Source organism: Myotis brandtii, unplaced genomic scaffold (genome assembly GCF_000412655.1).
Source record: "Myotis brandtii unplaced genomic scaffold, ASM41265v1 scaffold199, whole genome shotgun sequence".
NCBI lineage: Eukaryota > Metazoa > Chordata > Mammalia > Chiroptera > Vespertilionidae > Myotis > Myotis brandtii.
Genome location: NW_005357414.1, coordinates 3,077,603 through 3,089,512, shown reverse-complemented (window position 1 = coordinate 3,089,512; position 11,910 = coordinate 3,077,603). Strand labels below are relative to the sequence as shown.

The following is an 11,910-nucleotide window of genomic DNA, read 5'->3' as shown; positions in this document are numbered from 1 at the left end:
CGGGCTGAGGGACCCCCCCCCCCCCGCCGAGTGCACAAATTTTTGTGCACCGGGCCTCTAGTATACATATAAAAGCCTAATATGCCAAGTGTCCCCTTGGGAGTCTGAGCAGGAGACCAGGAGTTCGATCACTCGCTATAACATGAGCTGACCACCAGGGGACAGCATGGAATGAAGGAAGGCGCTGGCCAGCAGCCAGCAGCTGGGAAGAAAGGCCCCAGCCAGCAGCCAGCAACCAGGGAAGGAAGGCCCCGGCTGGCAGCCAGCAGTCGGGGAAGGAAGGCCCTGGCTGGCAGCCAGAAGGCCCCAATCGGCCCCTATTGCCGGCCAGGTCTAGGTACCCTACTTGTGCATGAATTTTGCACACCGGGCCTCTAGTTTTAATAGAAAATATGTAATCAAAATTTTATATCGCTTTTGTATGCACATAGTTTAAAGATTGCTTTTGAAACCTAGAAATAGACCCAAGCCATTATGCTCAATTAGTATTTTACAGAGGCAAGAGCATAAAATGGAGTCATGACAGTCTCTTCAATAAATGGTGCTGGGAAATTTGGTCCGATACATGTAAAAAATGAAACTAGATCACCAACTTACACCATACACAAAAACAAACTCAAAATGGTTAAAGGACTTAAATGTAAGAAGGGAAACCGTAAAAATCTTAGACTCCATAGCTAGCAAAATATCAGACATATGTTGTAGCAATATCTTTACTGATACAGCACCTAGGGCAATGGAAACTAAGGAGAAAATAAACAGATGAGGCTACATCAAAATAAAAAGCTTCTGTACAGCAAAATAAACCATCAACAAAACAACAAGAAAGCCCACTGCATGGGAGAACATATTTACCAATAATATCTCTGATAAGGGTTAATCTCCAAAATTTACAGGGAACTCATACAACTTAACAAAAGGAAGATAATCCAATCCAAAAATGGGCAAAGGACCTAGACACTTTTCAAAAGAGGACATACAGAAGGCAGAGAGGCATATGAAAACATGCTCAAAGTCACTAATCATCGGAGAGATGCACATCAAAATGACAATGAGGTACCATCTCACACCTGTCAGAATGGCTATCATCAACAAATCAACAAATGACAAGTGCTGGCGAGGATGTGGAGAAAAAGGAATCCTTGTGCACTGCTGGTGGGAATGCAGAATAGTGCAACCACTGTGGAAAACAGTATGGAGTTTCCTAAAAAAATTAAAAATGGAACTGCCATTTGACCCAGAAAACCCACTTGTAGGACGATATCCCAATAAACCAGAAATACCAATCAGAACGGATATATGCACCCCTATGTTCATAGCAGCACAATTTACAATAGCTAAGATTTGTAAACAGCCTAAGTGCCTATCAGCAGATGAGTGGATTAAAAACCTGTGGTACCTACACAATGGAATACTATGCTGCTATAAAAAAGAAGGAACTTTTACCATTTCCAACAGCATGGATGGAACTGGAGAGCATTATGCTAAGCGAAATAAGCCAGTCGGAGAAAGATAGATATCACATGATCTCGCTCATATGTGGGATATAATGATCAACATAAACTGATGAACAAAATAGATCCAGAGACAAGGAATGGGGGGAGGGAGGTTAGAAAGCAACCAAAGGACCTGTATGCATGTATATTAGCATAACCAATGGACACAGACACTGGAGCAGTGAGGGCTTGCCCTCAGGGATGGGAGTGGCCTGGGGGTGTCGATTGGGGAAAAAGGAGGCATATGTGATATTTTAAACAATAAAAGAAAATGAAAAAATGATTGCTTTTGTCAATAAAACTATACCATCTTTCACAAAATTCTAAACAATTTAAGAACTGTGATATAGAACAAAAATTATACCTGATAAAACAGGTACCAGCACAGTAGGTAATATTATATAAAAAAAAAAGTTTTAATGGTCTCAGATATATACTCAACAACTAAGCATACTCTCAGGGAAACAAAAAGTCAAAAGCAAATGAAACAAAAATTATGACACAAATGACCATATCTATAATTCCACTCAATCTTTAAGTATGGACAAGTCCTGTAAACACATCTTTTTAGAATTAGAGAGTTAATTGCCTTATGTTACCTAAATTAACCTATAATTCTGACATGAGAAATTTGATGTTTGTTGACATTAACTTTTTTACTTATTTTGGCACTGGTGTCTCTATCCATCCTTGTATGTCTTCCCCTGCCCACTCGTATCCTGACATGAGAAATCTCCACATTGATCTACTTTGTTTAAATTATTTAAAATGTGTGTCTGACTAGAAAGCAATGAGGAAAAATAGAAAATATTATTTTGAAGGGCGTCCTCAGTCCTCATTTTTATGCAACAAAATAATTTTTAGATAAACATTAATATAACACTTGTTTCCTTTTCTGTGTCTTCAATTCTTAGGGCCCTCCTGGTCCACCAGGACTTCCAGGACTAAAGGTATTTTCTTTTTCTTTACATCTTTTATTTGGTGTGGATTTTTTTTCTTATTGTCAATGAGATTTTAAGCTGAATCCTATCTCTTCAGGGTAATATGGGCTTAAATTTTCAAGGACCCAAGGGAGAAAAGGTGAGTAAAGATAAAAAGGGATTATTCATCCCCAAGTTTGTTCCTTTCATAGTCATTTGAACTTGTCATTTTGCCTCTTGTCACTTTGCTTACATGTTATATTATTTTCTGTGTAAATTATGAAATATCACATTCTTATTTTATCTTGCAAATAGGGTGAGCAAGGTCTTCAGGGCCCTCCTGGGCCACCAGGGCAGATCAGTGAACAGAAAAGACCAATTGATGTAGAATTTCAGAAAGGAGATCAGGTGAGTGTGTGGAGAGAAAATCAGTTAGCATCTGCTATAAAAGTGGCATTCCATTAAAATGCATTATAAGCTCTAAATGATTACATTACTTTAAAAATAACAAGGATTTGAGATAATTAAATGTTTAAAGAACTTTACTGATGTATAATATACTATATACTTTATAATCCATCCACTTAAAGTGTAAGATTACATTTTCTAGTATATTTACAGGGGGGTATCTGTAATACTTTCAACAAAAAAAGATAAATTTTTAAAAATCATTAATACTTTCATTTTAAGTATTGTCTTGTTTTTTATCTCAAAATTTGACTTGACCATACACTAAAAATTAAATGAAGTGAAAAAAGATGGTCCATTTGCCTAGCAGATTTCGACTTTGAATTAAAAACATCCTGTTATCTTTGGTTATACTACATGAGTCTATAGTTCAGCTTCATAAAAGCATTTCAAGCTAGTTGTAGTATTAACAGTATTAATAGTGCTTTCCTTTCCTCTACTACTACATAGGGACTTCCTGGTGAACGAGGGCCTCCCGGACCTCCAGGGATGCGTGGTCCTCCAGTAAGTAACCTAAATTTTTTTTAGCATCATTTAATGTAAATTGGTATTAATATATAGCATTCTATGAACCAATGTAAAACTATTTTTGTGTGTCCAGGGCCCTCCAGGTGGTGTGAAAGGTGAGAAGGGTGAACAAGGAGAACCTGGCAAAAGAGTAAGTGTTATAATTACTAATACTCTGCAAAATTTTTTAAAATATTTGAGTATAATTTCATTCTTTCCCTTTAAATCCTACTTTTATTGCTTCAAAATTTCACAAATGAATACATAAAATATTATTCTATTTAAGTGTTATAATGTTGAAGTCTATTTATTTATTATAATATTGAAATCCAAAACATCTACTTAATATAGTCCAAGTCAGGAATAAAGGTTGTTATGTTCTTTAATCTCATACTTCCTGAACAGCAAGTTTATATTCTTGCATTTCTTTGAATCCTAGGGTAAACCGGGCAAAGATGGAGAGAATGGCCAGCCAGGAATTCCAGTGAGTAAAGTCCATTACCCCAGGAAAAAAAAAAGGCAAGGTCAGGAAGCAGGATAGCAGAGAGGCTTATATTTGGAATAGTTTAAATGAGTGGAAATTACTCTTTTTCTTTTGAACATGAATTTGAAATTCCTGCTTTTGTGTCAGATTTTTTTGAAACCCAAATCTGATTCTGTATTTTATTGTTTAATTAAATTGATTGCAATAACCTTGATTAATAAAGTTATATAGGTTTTAAGTGTACAATTCTATAATACATCATTTATATATTGCATTGTGTATTTATCACTCAAAGTCAAATTTCTCTTCATCACCATATATCTGACCCCCTTTACCCTTTACTACCTCCCCCAAGCCTCCTTCCCTCCGTTAACCATCATACTATTGTCTGTGTCTATGAGTTGTTTTTTGTTTGTCTTCGTTGTTCATTATTTCTTTTTGTTTTATATTCCACTTATGAATGAAATCATATGGATCTTGACTTTTTCTGTTTGACTTATTTCGCTTAGCGTAATATTCTCAAGATCAATCCATGTTGTCACAAATGGCAGTATTTCATCTTTCCTTATTGAGTAGATTCCATTGTATGTATGTGTATACACACACACACACACACACACACACACACACGTATGTTTAAGCCAGATTTTTAAGCCAGATTTATTGAGATATAATGTTTGTACTGTAAAATGAATCATTATTAACATACAGCTATGTGTGTATTGACAAATGCATATATCTGTGTTACCAACTCCATAATCAAAAACAATTCCATCATCCTCAAAAGTTTCATCACACTCCTTTTTTTCATAGTCATCCCATCCCCTCCATCCCAACTTAAGTCTCCGGCAAAAATTGATCTGTTCTTGCTCTAACCGGTTTGGCTCAGTGGATAGAGCGTTGACCTGCGGACTGAAGGGTCCCAGGTTTGATTCTGGTCAAGGGCATATACCTTGGTTGCGGGCATATCCCCAGTAGGGAGTGTGCAGGAGGCAGCTGATCGATATTTCTAACTCTCTATCCTTCTCCCTTCCTCTCTGTAAAAAATCAATAAAATATGTTTTTTTTAAATTGATCTGTTCTTTATCCTTACAATATTACCTATTCCATAGTATCATACAAATGAAATCATATTGTATATAGACTTTCAAGTTTATTTTTCAATTTCACAGTTTACATTCAATATTATTTTGTATTAATTTCGAGTGAACAGCATTGCAGTTAGACAATCATATAGTTTACAAAGTGGTCTCCCTAATACTTTAAGTACCCACCAGCACCATACATAGTTATCACTCTGTTCTCTGTATCTATGAGTCTTTCTCTTTGTTTATTCATTTATTTTGCTTTTTAGACTCCACATATGGACCTAGAGCAGTGATGGTGAACCTTTTGAGCTCGGCGTGTCAGCATTTTGAAAAACCCTAACTTAACTCTGGTGCCGTGTCACATATAGAAATTTTTTGATATTTGCAACCATAGTAAAACAAAGATTTATATTTTTGATATTTATTTTATATATTTAAATGCCATTTAACAAAGAAAAATCAACCAAAAAAATGAGTTTGCGTGTCACCTCTGACACGCGTGTCATAGGTTCGCCATCACTGACCTAGAGGGTATTATGCTAAGTGAAATGAGTCAGACAGAAAAAGGCAAATACAACATGATTTCACTTCTATGTACATAGCCTTTTGAATTAGTATTCATTTACATAGCATAATGCATTGCACTGTGTATCAATAGTTCAGTCACTTTTATTGATGAATAGTATTTGTTTGTATGGGTGTAGCAAGACAGACTTATTCAATTGCCCATTGAAGGGTATTTTGATTGTTTCTGGTTTGGGCCATTATGAATAAAATTGCTAAAATCATTCACATACAAATTTTTTGTATGAATATAAGTTTTTTAAGTAAAAGTTTTGACAGATAATTCAAATTACTAAGAAATGGAGAAACATTTAAAACATGTCAGTCCAGGAACATTATTTCAAGCAACCTTAGTATTAAGAGTATCCACAGTAGATATTAAAAGAAGTTTTCGAGGACAGATAGGAAATTTGATGACATTTGGAGAGAATTTCAAAGGAAAAGGATTATTCTTAACAAGACTGGAAGTTGGAAACAATAAAATCACATAAATTTATTTACATGTAATTTTGCTGAACAGGCAGTCCACAACTTATAAACTACAGATTCACAAATGGCTTAAACATATAAAATGGTATAAGAGGAAGAAAATTCAGGGCCTCAGTTCCTGTTTTTTTGTTGTTGTTGTTTTGTTTTGTTGTTTTTTGAACATTTTTTTCTTTGTTTAATGATTAGCAGCCATGATATTCAACAATTTGCCTGATTGTTTTCTATAGCTATACCCAGGGAAAAGGCTGTTCTCTGTATTGGGAGAACTCAAATTAGGTCAAACAAACGTAGTCTTGCCAGTGGGGTCTTTTGCGTAACCATTATACAAGTGAAATAATGACACTTCTGTGGGAAAGGGTCTTTGAAGAAGCTCCAACCTAGTTTTTTTCTCTTCCAGTTGTTGCCAGGCTACTGTTTTTAACCTTAAGTATTATTGGTTTTCGAAGCTACTGCGAAGCTAAGGAGGGGTGATGGGAATAGATAGAGCAAATTAAAAGGTCACTTGTTTTCAATAAATGCTTCCTGGATGGCTGCAAGCCTTTGGTTAATTTCTAGAGTTCTAAAAGGTTTGACTCCAGCTATTTCTTTTTTTATGGAGGAGAGGATTTGGAGATGTCCTTCATTTTTGCTGATGCCACACTGTCCTCTGTGTTTTAAAGGGTTTGCCTGGTGATCCTGGTTACCCTGGTGAACCTGGAAGGATTGGAGAAAAGGTAAGACTTTTAATACTTTGAAGTGACTGATTTTATCCTAGTTATAATAATAATTCATTTCTCTCCCAAGACTGAGTTATAATTGAAAAGTTCTAAATAACTAGCTTTTGTATTCAAAACATACATTCTTTATCCATCTTTTTGTGTTGCCCTCTTTTTTCAAATACCACTTCCTCTGAATTTTTATCTATTGTTCTAAATCACAGTCCATGAGGAATTGTTTAATTTCAGCATTTCCATTGTGAAAAGTTGATGCCTTTACTTTAAATATGTATCTGCAAAACTTTTGTTCTCCAGAAAGAAGATTCACCACTATTTTAGTGAGGTCCTCCTACTAAAATGGCTTATAGTTGTGACTTTAGAATGTCTTCATGAAACATTTCCATTCTGTATGCAATTATTGTCTAGGAGTCTGTGACTAATTCTTTGCTGTTTTTCTTTTTCTTTCATTTGACTATGTAGCCTGACTGTAGACATTTATTTAGTTGCCTATTTTAAAAGTGACATTGAAAGAATGTATGAAGCACACAATTCCTATATATATATATATATATAACAGATCACAAAATATCCAGTTTTCCAATCTCTATGGTCTCTAGTTGCTTTGTATAAAAGCTCAAACTGAAAAGCTTTGTTTTGCAGGCAAGGTGTTACAAACTTAAGTATTCTGAGGCCACTATTTAAATGGTGGTTTATCTCAAAATTAGATCTGAGTTTTATCTTGGAATAAGAGGCACAAGTAGAATAAAGGAAATTGAATATATTCAGAGAATACGGTTGTTTTTCAAGTATTAAGTAAAAAGTTATAGGACAGAGTAACTTTTTCCATTGATTTGAAAGAGAAACGTAGATTGATTGTCTCCCATAAGCGATCAGACCTGTAGCCTGGGTATGTGCCTTAGCTGATTATCGAACCTACTACCTTTCGGTGTATAGTCGATGCTCCAACCAACTGAGGAACACCAGCCAGGGCTAGGACAGAACAACTTTTTAAAGTAAAAAGAGCTTATAGATAGGTTTCTATTAACAAGTCTAGAACAAGAGTAGAGTTGTGGGAGAGAAATCTATTCTTGGGTATTGGCTAGTAGAGTAACAATTGAATACTATGTTCTTCATGCTGTTTTAGCTAGTGGTTAAGGGTAATAGTTTTCTTTGAATTTGTTTTTCATTAACTTCTAAGAGCAAAGTCACAAAGTAATTATGATTTATTAGCTATTCCTGATTATACTTAAGTCCATCAGCTAGAGCAGGGGTCCTCAAACTTTTTAAACAGGGGGCCAGTTCACTGTCCCTCAGACCGTTGGAGGGCCGGACTATAGTTTAAAAAAAAACTATGAACAAATTCCTATGCACACTGCACATATCTTATTTTGAGGTAAAAAAACAAAACGGGAACAAATACAATATTTGTATTTGCATGTGGCCCGCAGGCCATAGTTTGAGGACCCCTGAGCTAGAATATATCTGTCAATAATGGAAATTACACTAAATTTATGCCTTTGACAAGGTTTATGAAAAGGAACATGGCTAAATATATAAATACATAATGGTTTAAACCAGCCGTGGGCAAACTACGGCCCGCGGGCCGGATCCGGCCTGTTTGAAATGAATAAAACTAAAAAAAAAAAAAGACCGTACCCTTTTATGTAATGATGTTTACTTTGAATTTATATTAGTTCACACAAACACTCCATCCATGCTTTTGTTCCGGCCCTCCGGTCCAGTTTAAGAACCCATTGTGGCCCTCGAGTCAAAAAGTTTGCCCACCCCTGGTTTAAACTAATTATATTGGTACCAATTTTTTTATTCAGTATCTTCTTTATAAAATATTTGCAGTTTCTTAGAAAACAGGAATTTTAAAATTAAAGGATGTTAGAGCTAGAAATATCTTAGAATCCTGCCCTATAGATAAGACAGAGAAATTAATTTTTTTGGTCAAGATTGTATAGCTAGTAAATCTGAAACAACATCACAGATCTTCTCAGGCTTATCTCAATACTGTTTTATGTACCTCATGATATAGTTTTTGATACATTTTATTTTGGATTTCTGGGACTTTATGTTATCGGTTATGCTTTTGAAGAAATGGATGTTTCAATGTGATTTTCACTAATCTATTTTAAAATTGTATTGAACAGGGCCAAAAAGGTGACATTGGCCCACCTGGCCCTCCTGGACTTGTAAGTTTTTTTTAGTTTTCATTTATCAAATGTATTAATGAATTTTCATTTTTGTGCCTTAATTATATACTATGTACCCATTCCTAGTGGAACACAAAATTCCTAGTCATTATCAACTTCTACTGTCTTAAAAATTTTTACATCTAAAAATGTTAGTGATGTTGACCTCAAAGTCTTTGTATTGTTCTGTCTGTATATTACATCTCCACAGTAAAGTTCCAAAATTATGAGTTTGGGTTGTTATGCATCATGATTACCAAATCATTTCTCAAGTAACCAGCAGGTGGTGCAAGTGTTGCTTACAAAGTTTCAATAAAAGAAACTGTTGGGGAACTAGGAATTGGTCCTTTCCCCTGCAGAGCTCAAGGTAAAGAAGAATTTGGTCTAAGGAGGTTTTCTCAATTTGTAATTGTCTGAGTCACACCTCTTTTTCCCCCTGAGTGTGTGCTTCTAGGGACCTTTAATAACAAATGTAGCAAACTGCTTCATGAAATAATAATTGGGGGATTTACAGATTTTTTGTCATGTTTGCATCCACCGTGAAATTTAAATAAAATATATTTTCATCTTATTAAGAATAAAATATCATGTTGCAATTTGACAGATTGGTTTTTATTTGGCTAAAATTTGGTAAGACTCTTGACTTTAAACTGTATTAAATCTGCTATGTGCAAGTGCCATGAAACCTATGTACTCAGATAAAATTATATTATTTTTCCCATAGTGAGCTTCAGATATTGATACTTAGTACCTTATTAAATCTAACGAGGATATACTTTTTAAAATATTATATAATTTTATTCACTTTAATTTTAAAATCAGGTTTAGTATTCTAATAAATCATTTCTTTATCAAATAAGATGATAAAATTTTGATGAATATCAGAAGACATGAAAATTTTGAGAATCAGTTCTTTCCAGCATCTCACTTTCCCCTTTGAATTGCTATCCCAATTCTAGGTCCCACAACTTTCAGTGTTCTTTTGTCTGAATGTTTCTTAAATCCAGTGAAATATCACACTTTGCCAGTAGGTGTTGATTTGTGCCTTGGACGGATACTTTCTTAAATCTAAAGCTTACTAACCTTTCTAGCTTTATGAGCTTAATTTCTTTGTATTTAGAATTTTTAGTATGGAATTTTTTTCTAATTTTTTATTGATTAAGTTATTACATATGTGTCCTTATCCCCACATTACCCCCTATCCCCCCCACTCATGCCCTCACCCCCCTGTTGTCTGTGTCCATTGGTTAGGCCTATATGCTTGCATATAAGTCCTTTGGTTGATCTCTCCCCCTTACCCTCACCCTCCCCTACCTTCCCTCTGAGGTTTGACGGTCTGATCGATGCTTCTCTGTCTCTGAATCTGTTTCTGTTAATCAGTTTATGTTGTTCATTATATTCCATAAATGAGTGAGATCATGTGAAATTCTTTAGATGCTGAGGTTCTAAGAAGACAGAGATAAAAGGAATAATCAGTTCATTGATTTTAATCAATAAAGTCTTCCTGGAAGAGATGAGTTTTCTTTATCTTTTTTTTTAAGAGAAAGAAAAAAATGGGTTGACAAAGGGAAAGGTTGGAAGAAGGCATTATTGATATTTAAAATGGCATATCCTATCTAATAAAGATGGAATATGCAAATTGACCATCACTTCATGACAAAGATGGCAGCACCCACAGCCAATAAGGAGGGAATATGCAAACTGACACAACAAAGATGGTGGCGGCCGGACAGGGACACTTGCATCGCCATGGCGACGATGCATGCATTCTGCCCTGCCCGCCTCCGGGCCTCTGGGCAGTGTGCGAAGGCAGATGGCGACTCTGGGCCGGAGCGAAGGTGGTACTGGCAACCAGGGGAAGGAAGGCCTATTTTTGCACAAATCTTCGTGCATCGGGCCTCTAGTTAAAAAATTAAAAATAAAATGGCATATTCAAAAGCAAAGACAAGGATGTGCAAGTTGCATGAAGTGGTTATAATCAGATAGACCTCACTCTACTAAAAATTCATCAGTAGTAATAGCAGGAGATAAAAACGGAAGAAAGGTATTGGAAAAGACTTGACAGAGTACAGGGTTATAAGTAGCATAAGATATAGTAAGAAGTAGTGAACAATTTTGAGTCTTTAACCACAGAAAAATTAGGTTTTGAGGAAGCATATCCTAGCAATAGATTTGGATTCAAGAAGAAAGGTTCAAAGGTGCTTCTGTTAGTCCAAGTGTGAGGTAAGGATAGTAACTGTGGCAAAGAAAAGAAGAGGGAAAACTAGAGAGACGTTTACAGTAAAGACTGATCAGGCTTAGGTTAAGTGATTGCAATGAATTGAATGTGAATTATAAGGCAAGATACACTAAAATAATGATAGCTCTATATTCCTGGAGCTCAGGAGAGTGGTAATATTATAACTGGTTTTGGACAATTTCTAATCAGTTGAAGGAGTGATATAGAATGGGACTCAATCTTTGTAATGGTCAATGATTTTGCATCTCAGCACTTTGTGAAAATGATGACATTATAATCATATGTAGCAGCTAGGTTATCTTCTGGAGAATGAGATTCTGCTTTTTTGAGTTCTTTTTCTTTCTTTTATAATAAAGGTAATTCCTAGGCCTGGGACTGGTGTAACTGTAGGAGAAAAAGGAAACATGGGATTACCTGGCTTGCCTGGAGAAAAAGGAGAGCAAGGATTTCCTGGAATACAGGGTCCACCTGGCCTTCCTGGACCTCCAGGTAAAAGGGACTATACTAATGCTCTTGTGTTTGTGTTATGGAATTGGCACAAAAAGGCAACAGTCAAGCACTCAGAGGTTTCAGGAGAGACCTTTAATCAAGCAGCACTGCTGGCTCAGGGGATACAAAGATCCAAAGCCTGAAGAAGTGATACAATGAGATTGCCATATCCTAGCTAATAAAAGAGTAATATGCAAATTGACCATCACTCCAACACACAAGATGGCTACCCCCATGTGGACACAAGATGGCCACCACAGGATGGCTGGCAGG

General features: G+C 35.7%; 1 protein-coding gene across 2 annotated transcripts in view; it reads left to right on the top strand.

Moving 5' to 3' along the window:
- Nucleotides 1-11,910, top strand: part of COL4A5 (collagen, type IV, alpha 5) — a 329,573-nt gene that overhangs the window by 200,061 nt on the left and 117,602 nt on the right. For both annotated transcript variants that reach the window (XM_005865212.2, XM_005865213.2), the window contains exons 11-19: nucleotides 2,411-2,446; nucleotides 2,535-2,576; nucleotides 2,732-2,824; nucleotides 3,335-3,388; nucleotides 3,486-3,542; nucleotides 3,831-3,875; nucleotides 6,676-6,729; nucleotides 8,868-8,909; nucleotides 11,505-11,637. In XM_005865212.2, coding sequence (XP_005865274.1) covers nucleotides 2,411-2,446; nucleotides 2,535-2,576; nucleotides 2,732-2,824; nucleotides 3,335-3,388; nucleotides 3,486-3,542; nucleotides 3,831-3,875; nucleotides 6,676-6,729; nucleotides 8,868-8,909; nucleotides 11,505-11,637 — 556 coding nt within the window. The remainder of the gene's footprint in view (nucleotides 1-2,410; nucleotides 2,447-2,534; nucleotides 2,577-2,731; nucleotides 2,825-3,334; nucleotides 3,389-3,485; nucleotides 3,543-3,830; nucleotides 3,876-6,675; nucleotides 6,730-8,867; nucleotides 8,910-11,504; nucleotides 11,638-11,910) is intronic.